This window comes from Ahaetulla prasina, chromosome 1 (genome assembly GCF_028640845.1).
Source record: "Ahaetulla prasina isolate Xishuangbanna chromosome 1, ASM2864084v1, whole genome shotgun sequence".
Lineage (NCBI taxonomy): Eukaryota > Metazoa > Chordata > Lepidosauria > Squamata > Colubridae > Ahaetulla > Ahaetulla prasina.
This window is the reverse complement of record NC_080539.1, coordinates 9,752,642-9,772,651: the sequence shown is the minus strand read 5'-3', so window position 1 is coordinate 9,772,651 and position 20,010 is coordinate 9,752,642. Positions and strand designations below refer to the sequence as shown.

Sequence of the window (20,010 nt, the reverse complement as noted above, 5' to 3'; positions counted from 1 at the left end):
GTAGTTCGGAGAACTGGCAAATATCACCCTCTGGCTGGCCCCAGAGTGGGGTGGGAATGGAGATTTTGCAGTATCCTTCCCCCAGGAGTGGGGAGGGAATGGAGATTTTGCAGTATCCTTCCCCCAGGAGTGGGGAGGGAATGGGGATTTTGCAGTATCCTTCCCCCAGGAGTGGGGAGGGAATGGAGATTTTGCAGAATCCTTCCCCCAGGAGTGCGGAGGGAATGAAGATTTTGCAGTATCCTTCCCCCAGGAGTGGGGAGGGAATGGAGATTTTGCAGTATCCTTCCCCCAGGAGTGGGGAGGGAATGGAGATTTTGCAGTATCCTTCCCCTGCCACGCCCACCAAGCCACACCACGCCTACCAAGCCACGCCCACAGAACTAATAGTAAAATAATTTGGATTTCACCACTGATATAAACCCAATGAATTTTTTATCAATTTAGATTGAATTGTAGGGATTTTTTTCCTGCCACCCCCCAGAACCCATCCAATTTTGGGGTGCCCTGCCCAGAGGTTGAACGAGCCCATCCTAAACCCCAAATACAAACACATCTTACATTTAACATAACATAACATAACATCAGAGTTGGAAGGGACCTTGGAGGCCTTCTAGTCCAACCCCCTGCCCAGGCAGGAAACCCTACACCATCTCAGTCAGATGGTTATCCAACATTTTCTTAAAAATTTCCAGTGTTGGAGCATTCACAACTTCTGAAGGCAAGTCGTTCCACTTATTAATTGTTCTAACTGTCAGGAAATTTCTCCTTAGTTCTAAGTTGCTTCTTTCCTTGATCAGTTTCCACCCATTGCTTCTTGTTCTACCCTCAGGTGCTTTGGAGAACAGCCCAACTCCCACTTCTCTGTGGCAGCCCCTGAGATATTGGAACACTGCTATCATGTCTCCCCTAGTCCTTCTTTTTGTTAAACTAGACATACCCAGTTCCTGCAACCGTTCTTCATATGTTTTATCCTCCAGTCCCTAATCATCTTTGTTGCTCTTCTCTGCACTCTTTCTAGAGTCTCAACATCTTTTTACATCGTGACCAAAACTGGATGCAATATTCCAAGTGTGGCCTTACCAAGGCATTATAAAGTGGTACTAACACTTCACGTGATCTTGATTCTATCCTCTGTTTATGCAGCCCAGAACTGTGTTGGCTTTTTAACAGCTGCTGCACACTGCTGGCTCATATCTAGATGGTTATCCACTAGGACTCCAAGATCCCTCTCACAGGTACTACTATTGAGCAAGGTACCACATATACGGTACTGGTGCATTTTGTTTTTGGCCTAAATGTAGAACCTTACTTTTTCACTGTTGAATTTCATTTTGTTAGATAGCGCCCAATGTTCAAGTCTGTCAAGATCTTTCTGTAACTTGAGCCTATCTTCTGGAGTGTTGGCTATTCCTGCCAGCTTGGTGTCATCTGCAAATTTGATGAGTTCCCCATCTATCCCTCGCCCAAGTCATTGATGAAGATGTTGAAGAGTACTGGGCCTAAAACAGAGCCTTGGGGTACTCCACTTCATACTTCCTCCATGTGGATGTAGTTCCGTTGAGGACTACACGTTGAGTGCGGTTGGTCAGCCAGTTACGAATCCATCTGGTGGTGGTGCTGTCTAACCCACATTTTTCTACTTTATCTAGTAGTAGGTTATGGTCTACTTTATCAAATGCTTTACTGAAGTCCAAGTAAATTATATCAACAGCATTCCTCTGGTCTACTAATTTTGTCATTTTGTCAAAGAATGCGATAAGATTAGTCTGGCATGATCTGTTTTGACAAACCCATGTTGGCTTTTGGTTATTACTTTGTTTGCTTCTAGGTGTTCGTGATTCGTTGTTTGATTATCTTTTCCAGAATCTTCCCGGTATTGAGGTCAGACTGATAGGTCTGTAGTTTCCTGGATCTGTTTTTTTCCTTTTTGAAGATGGGAACTACATCAGCTCTTTTCCAGTCCTCTGGCAGCTCCCTGTGCTCCAGGATCTTTGAAAGATATAGTTCAGTGGTTCTGAGATCCGTCTGCCAGTTCCTTCAGAACCTTGGGGTGTAATCCATCCGGTCCTGGTGATTTGAACTCGTCTAGGGTAGACAGGTGTTCACTTACCATTTTCTTCCCTATTTTAACTTGTGTTTCTAATCTGTTTTTGTAGTGCTGTTTTTGATAGGTTGGATTGTTTTTCCTTTTGTGTAAAGACAGATGCAAAATATGAGTTAAGTAGATCTGCTTTCTCCTGTTGCTTGTCATCTTCTTGCCACTTTCTCCCAGCAATGGGCCAATTGTTTCCTTGACTTTTTGTTGTTTTTAACATGTTGGAAGAAGCTTTTTTGTTATTTTTACTTTTGTCGCTAGCCTTTGTTCATTGTGAGCCTTAGCTTTCCTCACTTCATCTTTACAGGCTCGGGCTATTTGCTGATATTCTGCCTTAGTTATTTGCCCCTCTTTCCACTTTTTATATTTGTCCTTTTTGTCTTTCAATTTGTCAGATAGTTCTTTATGCATCCATGCTGGTTTCTTTTGTGATCTACTATTTTTTTTTTTTTTTCTTCTTCATTGGTATTGTGTTAGACTGTGCTTTTATAATCTCACTTTTCAAAATTTCCCAAGCTTCTTGAGTTGTTTTCCCCCTGAGGATTCTCATCCATTGAATCCTTCTCAAGATCTCTCTAAGTTTATTGAAATTAGCTCTCTTAAAGTCCAAGACTCTGGTTTGACTTTGTTCTACTACTTGTATTTGCTTAATGTTGAATTCCAATATTGCGTGGTCACTTGCCCCCAAGGTTCCTGTAGCTTCAACACCTTCTATCATTTCATCTCTGTTAGTGAGAATTAAGTCCAATATGGCTGATCCCCTTGTCGCCTTCTCTATTTTTTGGGAAACAAAGTTGTCTGCTAGGTTTGTTAGGAACCTGTTGGATCTTCCACTTGGTGCAGAGTTTGTTTCCCAGTTGATGTCAGGGTAGTTAAAATCCCCCATTACTACTGTGATGTGCTTCCTACATACCTTAGTTAGCTGACTAGCAAAAAGTTCATCTACTTCCTCTGTTTGGTTGGGTGGCCTATAGTATAGACCTATGGCAATATCGTTTTTCACCCCTTTTTCACCCCTTTTATATTGACCCTTAATTGACCCTTAATTGACCCTTAATTGACCCTTCTCTTAACCAAAATCACCCCTCTATAGCTGTTTGGTTTTTGTTTTTTTTTCCTTACCCTAATATTCTCATATGTGGCCGCAGCTCTTTCTGGATCATTATCATGCAGTTTAAAAGCGAATCCGGTCTCGACCAGACCTGGAGAAATACACTAAAGAAAGAAAAAACAGGAATAAAACAGGAAAAAAGAAAAAAACAGCATCCTATTGTATATATATATCAGTGGTGGGTTCCACTTAGCTTCGCTACCGGTTTGGAACTGTGACCGCATGTGCAGTGCTTCTGCGCATGCGCAGAACCTTCTGTGCATGCATAGACCACCCGTGATGACGTCCAGGCGAGTGACAGAGCCTCCTGTTGCCACCGCTGCTACCAGTTCGCCCGAACCAGGGCGAACCAGTAGAAACCCACCACTGATATATACGTACAATATAAATGTCCTGGCCTGTCAGCTGCCACCGCTCCAGCAGCCAAATTGGAGGAGGAGGAGGAGGAGGAGGAAGGCGAGAATGCTACAGCATCAAGCAAACCGAGAGGGGAGGAGCTGCAGAGAGACAGGAGAGGCGGGAGTTTCAAGCCCATCAGCCCTCAGATGGAGAGTCAACATCAGGTCTGAGAATGAGGATGAGGAGGAACAGCTTCCAGTGCCTGATGTGCGGATGTGAGAAGAGAGGAGAGCAGTGAAATCTATGCTGATCTGGATGAAGAGCCATCATGTTAGCTAAGCCTACCCTAGCTCTGGGGGCAGGGGTGGAGAAGATAGATGCAGACAGATGGGCTCATGTTAGCCTGCCATGAGAGAAATTTTGCTCAGCACCTGGACTTTCTTGTTTTTTTCCTTGAAAACGTTTCGCTTCTCACCTCAAGAAAAGTCCAGATGTCTTTTGGAAAAGCGTCTTTGGGGCAACCATGACCTGGATAACTGAGGATCTCCATAGACATCTAAGTAACTCCAATCAGATGTTAAAAATAAATTCAGAGTTTCCTGCCTAAGCAGGGGGTTGGACTAGAAGACCTCCAAGGTCCCTTCCAATGCTGTTATTCTATTCTACATCTTAATCAATTCTGAGAGGTTTACATCAATCATCTGGCCATGCCTATAATCTCTTCCAGCCCACTTTGGAGTTGATGTCCAAATATTCATGGAACCATGTATAAATAAATGGAGTAAATAGAGTTATAAATAAAATAGTGGGGGTCGTACCGAGTGGGAGTGATTAAAGTTGTAGCCCAGTGTTTCTCAATTGCGGCCCCTTTAAGATAGGAGGGCTTCAACTCCCAGAATTCCCCAGCCAGCAAGGGCAACTGCAGTTCACACGTCTTAAAAACACGCTGGCTGGGGAATTCTGGGAGTTGAAGTCCACCCATCTTAAAGGGGCCACGGTTGAAGAATGCTACTGTAGATAGCCTGACTGGAAATTTGCCAACGATGTTTAGGTTAGAGTCTCACATTCTGGCACTTTAGCCTGGACGGACTTCATTTCCCAGATCTCAGCCAGCAAAGCTGGCTGGGGAATTCTGGGAGTTGAAGTCCGCCAGGCTTAAAGTTGCCAAGGTTGGAGACCCCTGCTCTAGGCACATGGTGCAAACAAAGAGGACTAGCATCATGAATGCCCATAAACCTGGTCTGCTGATGAGGATATTCCAATCTGGTCCCTTTTGGAAAAGAGAAACCTTTTCTGACTCACAAAGCATGGCAGAGATGCAGGGAACTGAACCCAGGACTTCAGACAAGACAAGCAGTTCAATCAGAGTTACTCACAGTGGCTCGTATGTGTGTTTTTGCTTCTCTTAGTTCCTGCCGAAGCCCTTCGGTTAAAGCCGTGACGGCGTATTTTGTGGCGCTGTAAAAATGGACCACCGACTCCGGGACAACCCTGTGACCACTCATGCTGGATGCAACACAGAGGAAAAGGAATGAAAGGCAAAAGAAGGAGAAAATATTCAGTAGGGATAGTCCTCGACTTAGGACCACAATTGAGCCCAAAATTTATGTTGCTAAGCAAGGGAGCTGTGCCCCATTTTACAACCTTTTTGGTCACTGTTGTTAAGCGAATCACTTCAGTTGTTAAGTGAAATATATATTCACACACACTCACACTGCATGGATGGATGGATAGATAGGTAGATAGATAGATAGATAGATAGATAGATAGATAGATAGATAGATAGATAGATAGATAGATAGATAGATAGATGGATGGATGGATGATAGATGATAGATATACATATAAATGATAGGTAGATAGATAGATAGATAGATAGATAGATAGATAGATAGATAGGTAGGTAGGTAGGTAGGTAGGTAGGTAGGTAGGTAGGTAGGTAGGTAGGTAGATAGATAGATAGATAGATAGATAGATGAATAGATAGATGAATGATAGATAGATAGATAGATAGATAGATGAATGAACAGATATACATATAGATAGATGAATGATATAGATGTACATAGATGATAGATAGATAGATAGATAGATAGATGAATAGATAGATAGATAGATAGATATATAGATGATAGATAGATAGATAGATGAATAGATAGATAGATAGATAGATGAATAGATAGATAGATAGGTAGATGGGTAGGTGGGTAGATGGGTAGATAAATAGATAGATAGATAGATGGATAGATGAATAGATGATAGATGGATAGATAGATGAATAGATGAAGATATACATATGGATGATGATAGATGATAGGTAGATATACATGGATGATGAATGGATAGATAGATGATAGATGAATAGATAGATAGATAGATAGATATACATATAGATGATAGATAGATAGATAGATAGATGAATGAATGATAGATAGATAGATAGATAGATGACAGATATACATATAGATGATAGATAGATGATAGTGATATACATAGATGATGAATGAAGATAGATAGAATGATATAGATGATAGATAGATAGATAGATAGATGAAGAGATGATAGATAGATGATAGGTAGATAAATAGATAGATAGATAGATAGATAGATAGATAGATAGATAGATAGATAGATAGATAGATAGATAGATAGATATACATATAGATGATAGATAGATGATAGGTAGATATACATAGATGATAGATAGATAGATAGATAGATAGATAGATAGATAGATAGATAGATAGATAGATAGATAGATATACATATAGATGATAGATAGATAGATAGATAGATAGATAAATAGATAGATAGATAGATAGATAGATAGATAGATAGATAGATAGATAGAGGCAGAGACAAATCTCTCTCTCTCTCTCTCTCTCTGTGTGTGTGTGTGTGTGTGTGTGTGTGTGTGTGTGTGTGTATATTTCACTTAACAACTGCACACACACACAGTCACTCACAACAGCCACAATCTCATTCAGAGCGGCTGATAGTGAGGAATGCTGGGTGATGTAGTTCATGTTTGTTTTCCAAAGCTTGCCCACCTAGAAGAAAGGGCCAATACAGGTAGTCCTCGACCACAATAGAGCCCAGAATTTCTGTTGTTAAATGAGACATTTGTTAAGTGAGTTTTGCCTCTATTTTACAACTTTTCTTGCCACAGCTATTAAATGAATTATTGCAGTTGATAAATTTTAGTAACCCGGTTGTTAAGTGAATCTGGGTTCCCCATTGACTTTGCTGGTCACCCACAGGCCATGGTCACCCCAGCTCTGCGAAGGGGAAAAACGTCGTGAAACGTCACAGGACGGCAACGTTACGTGACGCAGCAAATTTGACACCTGTGCTGTAGGGGAAGGTTCCTTAAAAACCAGGAGATAGTGAATTCGATCTTCCTTAGACATAAAAGCCGCTGGTTGACTTTGGGCCAATCACCAGTAAACTGTGAGTTCTAGTCCCGCCTTAGGCATGAAAGCCGGTTGGGTGACTTTGGGCCAATCACTAGGAGACTGAGAGTTCTAGCTCCGCCTTAGGCATGAAAGCCAGCTGGATGACTTTGAGCCAATCATGAGGTGACTGAGAGTTCTAGTCCCGCCTTAGGCATGAAAGCCAGCTGGATGACTTGGGCCAATCACCAGTAAACTGTGAGTTCTAGTCCCGGCTTAGGCATGAAAGCCAGTTGGGTGACTTTGGGCCAATCACTAGGAGACTGAGAGTTCTAGCTCCGCCTTAGGCATGAAAGCCAGCTGGATGACTTTGGGCCAATCACTAGGAGACTGAGAGTTCTAGCTCCGCCTTAGGCATGAAAGCTAGCTGGATGACTTTGAGCCAATCATGAGGAGACTGAGCGTTCTAGTCCCGCCTTAGGCCTGAAAGCTGACTTGTTGATTCTGCGCCAGTTACTCTTTCTCTCTCAGGCCCAACCTTCCTTGCAGGGTTGTTGTGAGGAAAATAGGAGGAGTTAGCCACTTTGAGCTATTTATAAAAACAATAAAGGCAGAAAATAAATAAATAAGTTAAATAAATTAGTAAGTAAGTAAGTAAATAAATAAATAAATAAATGCTCACTTGTGCAATTTCCCCACCTGTTAATGTTGATGATGTGTCCATCATCAATGTTTCTTTCCTTCATGGATTGGTAAGCCTCCCGCGTGCAGATGCTGACCGCTAAGATGTTGACCTGGAAAAAACAGAAAGAAAGAGAAGGCGGCTGGAAAATCAATCAGGGGCTTTGGATTTAAATAAATTAGTGATTACCAGCCCCTGTGGGCGTCTATGGAGATCTCCTGACTATATAGTCCCATCAAATTGTCTTTTAATGAAAAAAATGAGGGTCTTATGCTTATCTGCTTCCAATTATTTTACCGCTTTTCTTTTCATCTTAGGTGCGTGATTGTGTTTGCTTTCGGGTAGCTAATAACTGTGATAAAAGTTTGGATTTTATTTGATAACAATAAACGCTGTGTTGAAATAAATGGGCAAAAAATATGCGAGAAGAACTAACTAATCTTACCAGATTCTGATATTCAGCTCTGGATGCTCAAAAGAGCTGGGTGCGAAAAATAAAATAAAATAAATGCAAAAACCGTGCAAAGGTTTTGAAACAAGGTCAAAATGTGGTGCAACCTTGGTGATGTTCTGAGATGTTGGGGATGGGAAGGGCAGTTGAATGCTTATGCTGTTGCTCAAACGAGGAAACAAACCGAACAGGTCACTGACCTCTGAGGTAAATAATTTGAACAATACACTAAAGTTCAAATGAATAAACACGGCTTTACTATGGCCTCCTTCCAGGGAGGAGGAGGAGAAGGAAGCACAAGGAGGTTGAGAAGGAGGAGGAGGAGGAGGAGGAAGCACAAGGAGGTTGAGAAGGAGGAAGTGGAGGAGAAGGTGCAGAAGGAAGCTGAGAAGGAGGAGATGGTGGTGGAGGAGGAGGAGGAAGCACAAGATAGGTTGAGAGGGAGGGGGAGGAAGCACAAGGAGGTGGAGGAGGAGGAGGTGGAAGCACAAGGAGGTTGAGGAGGAGGAGGAGGTGGAGGAGAAGGTGGTGGTGGAGGAGGAAGTACAAGGAGGTTGAGAAGGAGGAAGTGGAGAAGGTGGAGAAGGAAGCTGAGAAGGAGGAGGAGGTGGTGGTGGTGGAAGTGGAAGCACAAGGAGGTTGAGGAGGAGGAGGTGGAGGAGAAGGTGGTGGTGGTGGAGGAAGTACAAGGAGGTTGAGAAGGAGGAAGTGGAGGAGAAGGTGGAGAAGGAAGCTGAGAAGGAGGAGGTGGTGGTGGTGGAGGAGGTGGAAGCACGAGGAGGAGGAGGTGGAGGAGAAGGTGGTGGTGGTGGAGGAAGTACAAGGAGGTTGAGATGAAGGAGGTGGAAGAGAAAGTGGAGGAGAAGGAGGAAGCACAAGGAGGTTGAGAAGGAGGAGGAGGAGGAAGAAGAAAAGGAAAGACAAGAAGGAGGTTGAGGTTGAGATGGAGGAAAAGAAGGAGAAAGTACAAGAAGGAGATTGAGGTTGAGGGAGGAGAAGGAGAAAGAGAAGGAGAAGAAGATGGAGATGGAGATGGAGAAGAACAATGAGAAAGAAGAGGATAATTATATGGAAAAAGAGAAGGAGGTGGTTGGGTACAGCAGCAGAAGAAAAATAATGGGGAGGTAGAGAAAGAAGAAACGATATGAAAGACAGTGGTGGTTAAGGTAGAACAGAAGAGGGACAGATGAGTAAGAGCGGAGGAAGAGAAAGAAGAGAAAAATAACCTGAAAGAGGAAGAGGAGATGGTGGACGAGACAGAACAGAAGAAGGAGCAGGAAATAAATCAATTATGTTGGCGCTGTCAATCATTCGGATGAGCTGTGAAATCCAAAAGTACAGCGCCACATACAAATACAAATTTGATTGTAGAAGATGTCAAGGAGCACACCAGCCCGTGGGGAAGAACGTTATGGTTTCTTGGCGTGCTGAACATTTTTGGCAGCAGTGGGACCTCTGGGGATGGGTCGAGAAGGTTCCCTGGAGATTCCTTTCCCCCCCCTACTCACATCTATCATGGTTCTCCAACCCTCGGTCTTTCCAGACAGCAGAGGTTCTGGCCGCGCCAAGCCAGCATTGTTGATGCAGACATCGACCCCTTGATGGAGAGTTTTGATGGCGGAGAACATGGAGAGAATCTCTTCTTCCACTGAGAGGTCGCATTTATATGGGATGAGGACGCCTGGATACCCGGCACTCTCGCACTCGGCTGCCAACTTCTGAAAGGGGGACAGAAAAAGACAAGTGTTCTGACCCGGCCTTCGCAGATGCAAGAAACAGACTCCTCCACAAAGAAAACCCCCTCTTTATTTACAAAGATGATTAGGGGACTGGAGGCTAAAACATATGAAGAACGGTTGCAGGAACTGGGTATGTCTAGTTTAATAAAAAGAAGGACTAGGGGAGACATGATAGCTGTGTTCCAATATCTCAGGGGTTGCCACAAAGAAGAGGGAGTCGGGCTGTTCTCCAAAGCACCTGAGGGTAGAACAAGAAGCAATGGGTGGAAACTGATCAAAGAAAGAAGCAACTTAGAACTAAGGAGAAATTTCCTGACAGTTAGAACAATCAATAAGTGGAACAACTTGCCTGCAGAAGTTGTGAATGCTCCAACACTGGAAATTTTTAAGAAAATGTTGGATAACCATCTGACTGAGATGGTGTAGGGTTTCCTGCCTGGGCAGTGGGTTGGACTAGAAGACCTCCAAGGTCCCTTCCAACTCTGTTGTTATGTTATGTTATGTTATGTTATGTTATGTTATGTTATGTTATGTTATGTTATGTTATGTTATGTTATGTTATGTTATGTTATGTTATGTTGTTATGTTATGTTGTTATTTACACATTGGGAATTAGCTGCTGTTGTGGTTCGCCAGCAGCCTGTGGAACTGGCAACGGAGTCGGACAGTAATGAGGCTGAGGAAGAATGTGGGCCAGTCGTGGAGGCTGGGGAAGGCCCGGATGAGGGCTCTCTATCGGAGGCTGAGCTGGGGCCAGGGCCATCGAGGAGTGAGGTGCAGACTCCGGAGCCACCAGAGGCTGACAGTAGTGAGGCAGAGGAACAGGAGGAGCCTGTTCCTAATGCATGCATGAGAAGAGCTGCCAGAAGGCAAGAGCAAGGCAAGGCAAGGCAAGAGCAACTCAAGCAGAGAGGACGACTCAGGAGTAGGGCCAAGAGATGATTGGCCCCTCCCATAAGGCTTAAAGGACCAGCAACATCGTTTGGGCTTTGCCGGAAAACAACGTTGATAGCTTCATCTTCTTGCATTTATTTTGTATCGGTGTCTTCTGAACTTTTGCCAAGAAAGGCCTTTGGCAGTTTGCCTAATTGGACCAAGATTTGTGATAGGACTGAGGCATTTGTGTTGGGAGGAATTTGCTTTCATTTAGTCGAACTACGCTGAGAATGAAGTAATTCTCAGCTGCTCGAATAAAGTTTGTTTGTTTTTACACTGACTGAGTTTCCTACTACCTACTTGGGCCTGGGTCACAACAGCTGCCTTCACCAACAGAAAGTCCAGGAAAGAATCCTGCAAGGAGTTAATTGAAACAGTAGTCCTTGTAATGCAAGGCTGTGAGCTCCCAACCAGGAGGCTGCCCCTTAAGTCAGTTCAAACAAAGAAATAGACAAACCTCAGTTCTGGCAAGGCAGGAAAACACACAAGGAACAAAATTGCGAAAAATGTGAACGGTTGTCTGTGACAACCGAACCATTCCACTTTCCCTCCTATTTATTCCACAGTCAGCATCCACGTTCGTTTTGCTTCCCGAGCTGGCTTATTGTCAAGGGTTGTCAAGGACCGGTTCACTCGAACCGGTAGCGGAAATCGCAGGGGGCATCAGGATTAAATTGTGCGCATCAGGATTAAATCTCCACCAGCCGCTTTAGACGACTCAAACGCCAAAATTAGCATGAAGTCAAAGAAGACAAAGCCTTACCTAACCACAGAAAGCATAAAGCTGTCACTTCCAGGAACCAATGCAATTGCTATCATCACGAGAGTCTATGTTCTCAATTTTTTGTTTTATTTTATTTTTTATTGTTTTTATAAATTGCTCAGGCTGGCGAACATATCTAAGGAAGCACCTTCCTTCTCCTTTTGTTTTCCCCATAACAACAACCCTGTGAGGTAGGTAGGTTAGAGAGAGAGAAAGAGAGAGGGAGGGAGGGGGAGAGAGAGGGAGGGAGTGAGAGAGAGAGAGAGGAAGGGAGGGACAGAGGGAGAGAGAGAGAGAGGGAGGGGGAGAGAGAGAGAGGGAGGGAGGGAGGGAGAGAGGGTGTGTGTGTGTGTGTGTGTGACTGGCCCAAAGTCACCCAAATGGCTTTCATGCCTAAGGCAGGACTAGAACTAGAACTCACTGTCTCCTGGTGATTGGCCCAAGGTCACCCAGCTGGCTTTCATGCCTAAAACAGGACTAGAACTCATCGTCTCCTGGTGATTGGCCCAGCTGACATTCATGGCTAAGGTGGAACTAGAACTCTCAGTCTCCTTGCGATTGGCTCAAAGTCACCCAGCTGGTTTTCATGCCTAAGGCGGGACTAGAACTCACTGTCTCCTGGTTTCCAAGCCAGCACCTTCACCACTACACCTCACCGGTTCTATCCATATTATGCCTTTTTCTCGAAGTTGTTAGCCGGAAGAAGTGCTATCAGATTTCTGATTTAAACACCCTAGCGATATCCACCCTAAAATTGTTGCGGGAAATTTCAAGGTTGAGGCCCGTTCTCCCGTGAACTGTAGGGAACGAAAAATAAAAATGATGACCTTATTTGAGATGAAATGGAAGCGAAGGAATGGAGCCGAAAGGAGCATTTTAGAGTTTATAGGGGACTGTGATATTACCGGGGATGGAAACAAACAACCCCAGAACTGAAAAAAACTGCGTCCAAAGAAAAACAAACAAGGAAAGGAAGTTATAAATGCTGTGAGTTTGTTGAAAATCCAGTGAGGCTGCAGATGTGAACGACGTAGCTGGAGAAATACTAAAATACAGATACGGTTTGCGTATAGAATATAGACAGAGGTCAACGACTAGCCTTGTGGTGCAACCAAAACAATCTGGAACTGAACACACTCAAAACCGTAGAAATGGTGGTAGATTTTAGGAAAACCCTTCCATACTTCCACCTCTCACAATACTTGACAACACAGTATCAACAGTAGAAACCTTCAAATTTCTGGGTTCTATCATATCGCAAGATCTCAAATGGACAGCTAACATCAAAACATCATTAAAAAGGACAACAAAGAATGTTCTTTCTGCGCCAACTCAGTAAGCTCAAACTGCCCAAGGAGCTGCTGATCCAATTCTACAGAGGAATTATTGAGTCTGTCATTTGCACCTCTATAACTGTCTGGTTCGGTTCTGCAACCCAACAAGAAAACACAGACTTCAGAGGATAATTAGAACTGCAGAAAATAATTGCTACCAACTTGCCTTCCATTGAGGACCTGTATACTGCACGAATCAAGAAGAGAGCCGTGAAAATATTTGCAGATCCTCGCATCCTGGACATAAACTGTTTCAACTCCTACCTCAAACGACGCTATAGAGCACTGCACACCAGAACAACTAGACACAAGAACAGTTTTTTCCCGAAGGCCATCACTCTGCTAAACAAATAATTCCCTCAACACTGTCAGACTATTTACTGAATCTGCACTACTATTAATCGTTTCATAGTTCCCATCACCAATCTCTTTCCACTTATGACTGTATGACTATAACTTGTTGCTGGCAATCCTTATGATTTATATTGATATATTGATCATCAATTGTGTTGTAAATGTTGTACCTTGATGAACGTATCTTTTCTTTTATGTACACTGAGAGCATATGCACCAAGACAAATTCCTTGTGCGTCCAATCACACTTGGCCAATAAAATTCTATTCTATTCTATTCTATTCTATAAACGCTGTGTTGAAATAAATGGGCAAAAAATATGCGAGAAGAACTAACTAATCTTACCAGATTCTGATATTCAGCTCTGGATGCTCAAAAGAGCTGGGTGCGAAAAATAAAATAAAATAAATGCAAAAACCGTGCAAAGGTTTTGAAACAAGGTCAAAATGTGGTGCAACCTTGGTGATGTTCTGAGATGTTGGGGATGGGAAGGGCAGTTGAATGCTTATGCCGTTGCTCAAACGAGGAAACAAACCGAACAGGTCACTGACCTCTGAGGTAAATAATTTGAACAATACACTAAAGTTCAAATGAATAAACAGGGCTTTACTATGGCCTCCTTCCAGGGAGGAGGAGGAGAAGGAAGCACAAGGAGGTTGAGAAGGAGGAAGTGGAGGAGAAGGTGGAGAAGGAAGCTGAGAAGGAGGAAGTGGTGGTGGAGGAGGAGGAGGAAGCACAAGGTAGGTTGAGAGGGAGGGGGAGGAAGCACAAGGAGGTTGAGGAGGAGGAGGTGGAAGCACAAGGAGGTTGAGAAGGAGGAGGAGGAGGAAGAAGAAAAGGAAAGACAAGAAGGAGGTTGAGGTTGAGATGGAGGAAAAGAAGGAGAAAGTACAAGAAGGAGATTGAGGTTGAGGGAGGAGGAAGGAGAAAGAGAAGGAGAAGAAGATGGAGATGGAGATGGAAGAACAATGAGAGAAGAGGATAATTATGGAAAAGAGAAGGAGGTGGTTGGGTACAGCAGCAGAAGAAAAATAATGGGAGGTAAGAAAGAAGAAACGATGAAAGACAGTGGTGGTTGGTAGAACAGAAGAGGACAGATGAGTAAGGCGGAGGAAGAGAAAGAAGAGAAAATGACCTGAAAGAGGAAGAGGAGACAGGTGGACTGAGACAGAACAGAAGAAGGAGCGAAATAAATCAATTATGTTGGCGCTGTCAATCACTCGGATGAGCTGTGAAATCCAAAAGTACAGCGCCACATACAAATACAAATTTGATTGTAGAAGATGTCAAGGAGCACACCAGCCCGTGGGGAAGAACGTTACGGTTTCTTGGCGTGCTGAACATTTTTGGCAGCAGTGGGACCTCTGGGGATTGGTTGAGAAGGTTCCCTGGAGATTCCTTTCCCCCCCTACTCACATCTATCATGGTTCTCCAACCCTCGGTCTTCCACTGAGAGGTCGCATTTATATGGGATGAGGACGCCCGGATACCCGGCACTCTCGCACTCGGCTGCCAATTTCTGAAAGGGGGAACAGAAAAAGACAAGTGTTCTGACCCGGCCTTCACAGATGCAAGAAACAGACTCCCCCACAAAGAAAACCTCCTCTTTATTTACACATTGGGAATTAGCTGCTGTTGTGGTTCGCCAGCAGCCTGCGGAGCTGGCAACGGAGTCGGACAGCGATGAGGCTGAGGAAGAACGTGGGCCACTCCTGGAGGCTGGGGAAGGCCCGGATGAGGGCTCTCTGTCGGAGACAGAGATGGGGCCAGGGCCATCGGGGAGTGAGGTGCAGACTCCGGAGCCACCAGAGGCTGACAGTAGTGAGGCAGAGGAACAGGAGGAGCCTGTTCCTAATACACGCATGAGAAGAGCTGCCAGAAGGCAAGAGCAGCTCAAGCAAAGAGGACGACTCAGGAGTAGGGCCAAGAGATGATTGGCCCCTCCCATAAGGCTTAAAGGACCAGCAACAGCGTTTGGGCTTTGCCGGAAAACAACGTTGATAGCTTCATCTTCTTGCATTTATTTTGTATCAGTGTCTTCTGAACTTTTGCCAAGAAAGGCCTTTGGCAGTTTGCCTAATTGGACCAAAGTTGGTGATAGGACTGAGGCATTTGTGTTGGAAGGAATTTGCTTTCATTTAGTCGAACTACGCTGAGAATGAAGTAATTCTCAGCTGTTCGAATAAAGTTTGTTTGTTTTTACACTGACTGAGTTTCCTACTACCTACTTGGGCCTAGGTCACAACAGCTGCCTCCACCAACAGAAAGTCCAGGAAAGAGTCCTGTTAACTGAAACAATAGTCCTTATAATGCAAGGCTGTGAGCTCCCAACCAGGAGGCTGCCCCTTAAGTCAGTTCAAACAAAGAAATAGACAAACCTCAGTTCTGGCAAGGCAGGAAAACACACAAGGAATAAAATTGCGAAAAATGTGAACGGTTGTCTGTGACAACCGAACCATTCCACTTTCCCTCCTATTTATTCCACAGTCAGCATCCACGTTCGTTTTGCTTCCCGAGCTGGCTCATTGTCAAGGGTTGTCAAGGACCGTTCACCAGACCGGTAGCGAAATGCAGGGGCATCAGGATTAAATTAGATCAGATTAAATCTCCACCAGCCGCTTTAGACGACTCAAACGCCAAAATTAGCATGAAGTCAAAGAAGACAAAGCCTTACCTAACCACAGAAAGCATAAAGCTGTCACTTCCAGGAACCAACGCAATTGCTATCATCACGAGAGTCTATGTTTTTAATTTTTTGTTTTATTTTATTTTTTATTGTTTTTATAAATTGCTCTGGCTGGCGAACATATCTAACGCACCTTCCTTCTCCTTTTGTTTTCCCCATAACAACAACCCTGTGAGGTAGGTAGGTTAGAGAGAGAGAAAGAGAGAGGGAGGGAGGGGGAAGAGAGAGAGGGAGGAGGAGAGAGAGGGAGGGAGGGAGAGAGAGAGAGAGGGTGTGTGTGTGTGTGTGTGACTGGCCCAAAGTCACCCAACTGGCTTTCATGCCTAAGGCAGGACTAGAACTAGAACTCACTGTCTCCTGGTGATTGGCCCAAGGTCACCCAGCTGGCTTTCATGCCTAAAACAGGACTAGAACTCATTGTCTCCTGGTGATTGGCCCAGCTGACATTCATGGCTAAGGTGGAACTAGAACTCTCAGTCTCCTTGCGATTGGCTCAAAGTCACCCAGCTGGTTTTCATGCCTAAGGCAGGACTAGAACTCACTGTCTCTGGTTCCAAGCCAGCACCTTCACCACTACACCTCACCGGTTCTATCCATATTATGCCTTTTTCTCGAAGTTGTTAGCCGGAAGAAGTGCTATCAGATTTCTGATTTAAACACCCTAGCGATATCCACCCTAAAATTGTTGCGGGAAATTTCAAGGTTGAGGCCCGTTCTCCCGTGAACTGTAGGGAACGAAAAATAAAAATGATGACATTATTTGAGATGAAATGGAAGCGAAGGAATGGAGCCGAAAGGAGCATTTTAGAGTTTATAGGGGACTGTGATATTACCGGGGGGGGGGGGGGGGATGGGGGGGGGAAACAAACAAACCCAGAACTGAAAAAAGCTGCGTCCAAAGAAAAACAAACAAGGAAAGGAAGTTATAAATGCTGTGAGTTTGTTGAAAATGCAGTGAGGCTGCAGATGTGAACGACGTAGCTGGAGAAATACTAAAATACAGATACGGTTTGCGTATAGAATATAGAATCAATAGGGTTGGAAGGGACCTTGGAGGTCTTCTAGTCCAACCCTCTGTCTATGTCAGGAGATCCTATACCATTTCAGACAAGTTGTTGTGTCTCGCCCGCTTTCACCGCAGCCAGGGCCTTCTTATCTGCTTCCGAACGCTGAGGAATGTCCTAGTATACCTCCAGCCCCCAGCTCTGGCTCCATGCCCAGGCAGGCTGAGGAGGAAGAAGTACCTCCAGCCCCCAGCTCTGGCTCAATGCCCAGGCAAACGGAGCAACTAGACCCCTCCCCCTCCCCCACAGCATGTGAGCCTGAAGAAGGTCAATTGTCAACAGCTGCAGACTGGAGTGACCCTCGCTTCAGAAGAATTGATAGGCGGCGGCAACAGAAGGAAGGGAGGGGCAGGCCTGGATAAGTGCTGAGTCATGGAGCCACACCCCATGGCCTATATAAAGGATCTGCTTTCCGGCATTCTCTGAGTCAGGCAAAGTCTAATATATCTTGCTGAAGTCACTTTTTGGTCTCCTGCCTGCCTTGAGGACTTTGCTAGGACTTTGGCAGAGCTGCAGAGGCACACCTGATTCGGATTTCCCTGACCCGGTCGTCAGCGGAGGAGTGGGACACGACACAAGTGATTGTCCAGTCTCTTTGTCCCAAAGCCGTTTTTTCAGGCGGAAACTGGACTTTCTTGTTTTTTCTTTGAAGACGTTTCACTTCTCATCCAAGAAGCTTCTTCAGCTCTGACTGGATGGCGGGGAAGGGAAGGATTTATATTCCTTGCAGACAGCTGGTCATTTGCATCCTTTTAGAGAGTCCTTGAGGCCACTTGGAGGTTTATCTGTGACCTCAAGGTCACTTGAGTGGTGCAAAGGTTTCCTGAGGACACAGATAAACCTCCAAGTGGCCTCGATGACCCTCTAAAAGGATGCAAATGACCAAGCTATCTGCAAGGAATATAAATCCTTCCATTCCTCCACCATCCAGTCAGAGCTGAAGAAGCTTCTCGGATGAGAATCGAAACATCTTCAATGAAAAAGAAAAATCCAGAAAGTCCAGTTGCCTCCAGAAAAAGCACCTTTGGGACAAATATCTCAGGACCCCCTCCACAATTGAATAACAGCTTTCCTGTCAAACAGACAACAAGTGGTCAAAACTGGCAATGCTCTATCAAATCCTGTTCCTGTTAAAAGTGGCGTTCCCCAAGGCAGCGTTCTTGGACCAACACTCTTCATATTATACATTAATGATCTCTGTGACCAAATTACAAGTAATTGTGTTCTCTTTGCTGACGATGTCAAACTATTTAACACCACCAATAATATAGCTACCCTTCAAAAAGACCTTGATCATCTAGCCGCTTGGTCTAAAACTTGGCAACTCCAAATATCAACCAGCAAATGCTCAGTATTACATTTTGGAAAAAAGAACCTAAACACTAAGTACAAGCTTGATGGACATTACCTTACAGATGACCCCCACCCTGTTAAAGACCTTGGATTTTTCATATCAAATGATCAAAGTGCCAAAGCCCACTGCAACTACATCGCAAAAAAGGCTTTAAGAGTTGTAAACCTAATCTTGCATAGCTTCTTCTCCAAAAACACTACACTACTAACCAGAGCATATAAAACATTTGCTAGACCAATTCTTGAATACAGCTCGCCTGTCTGGAACCCATACCACATTTCTGACATCAATACAATCAAACATGTCCAGAAATATTTTACAAGAAGAGTTCTCCACTCCTCTGAATACAACAAAATACCTTATGCCACCAGACTTGAAATCCTGGGTTTAGAAAATTTAGAACTCCGCCGCCTTCGACAGGACCTGAGTTTAACTCATAGAATCATCTATTACAATGTCCTTCCTGTCGAAGACTACTTCAGCTTCAATTGCAACAATACACGAGCACACAATAGATTTAAGCTTAATGTTAACCGCTCCAATCTTGATTGCAGAAAATATGACTTCAGTAACAGAGTTGTTAACACTTGGAATGCACTACCTGACTCTGTGGTCTCTTCCCAAAATCCCCAAAACTTCAAACAAAAACTGTCTACTATTGACCTCACCCCATTTCTAAGAGGTCTGTAAGGGGCGTGCATAAGAGCACAAGCGTGCCTACCGTTCCTGTCCTATTGTTTCGTTTCGTGATATCCAATTAATATAGTTATTACATACTCATACTCACATATATGCTTATATATTGTATAGTTATTTCATGCTTATGCTTATATATACTGTTGTGACAAAAAAATAATAATAAATAAAAATAAATATGACCTGGGATGATTGAGAATCGCCATAGGCTTTTGTCGAATCTCTTCTTAAAAACCTCCAGTGATTGAGCACCCACAACTTCTGTAGGCAAGTCGTTCCACTGGTTAATTGTACTTAATGACAGGTAATTGCTGCTTATTTCTAGATTGTATCTCTCCATTATTATTATTATTATTATTACAGCAACAACAACAACAACAACAGAGTTGGAAGGGACCTTGGAGGTCTTCTAGTCAGAATGCAGCTGCGCGGGTAATAGTGGGAGCAACTCGTTGCTCCCATGTAACACCAATCCTGCGCGGCTTGCACTGGCTCCCTGTGGTCTTTTGGGTGCGCTTTAAGATTTTGGTCACCACCTTCAAAGCGCTCCATGGCTTAGGGCCCGGGTACTTATGAGACCGCCTGCTGTTACCGCATGCCTCCCACCGACCCGTACGCTCTCACAGAGAAGGTCTTCTCAGGGTGCCGTCCGCCAAACAATGTCGGCTGGCGGCCCCCCGGGGGAGGGGCTTCTCTGTGGGGGGTCCTTCGCCCTGGGACGGACTTCCTCCTGGGCTACGCCAAGTGCCTGATCTTCGGACCTTTCGCCGTGAGCTGAAAACGCATTTATTTATTCAAGCGGGACTGGCATAATATTAATATTTATAATATTTTTAATATTTCTAATATTTTAAAATTTTAACTGGGGTTTATTATTATATGGTTTATAATTTCAAATTTTAAACTTTTAAATGTGGCCATTTTTTCTAAATATGCTCGGTTTTAAATTGTCGTTTTAATTGTACATTTCTGTGTTTTTATTTTTGGCTGTACACCGCCCTGAGTCCTTCG

General features: G+C 44.1%; 1 protein-coding gene across 2 annotated transcripts in view; it reads right to left on the bottom strand.

Moving 5' to 3' along the window:
* The window catches only part of DHRS11 (dehydrogenase/reductase 11), a 55,150-nt gene that overhangs the window by 13,636 nt on the left and 21,504 nt on the right, over positions 1-20,010 (bottom strand). For both annotated transcript variants that reach the window (XM_058164160.1, XM_058164159.1), the window contains exons 2-5: positions 9,582-9,791; positions 7,640-7,734; positions 4,925-5,054; positions 3,221-3,313 (exon numbers count right to left, since the gene is read on the bottom strand). In XM_058164160.1, the coding sequence (XP_058020143.1) occupies positions 3,221-3,313; positions 4,925-5,054; positions 7,640-7,734; positions 9,582-9,791 (528 nt within the window). The remainder of the gene's footprint in view (positions 1-3,220; positions 3,314-4,924; positions 5,055-7,639; positions 7,735-9,581; positions 9,792-20,010) is intronic.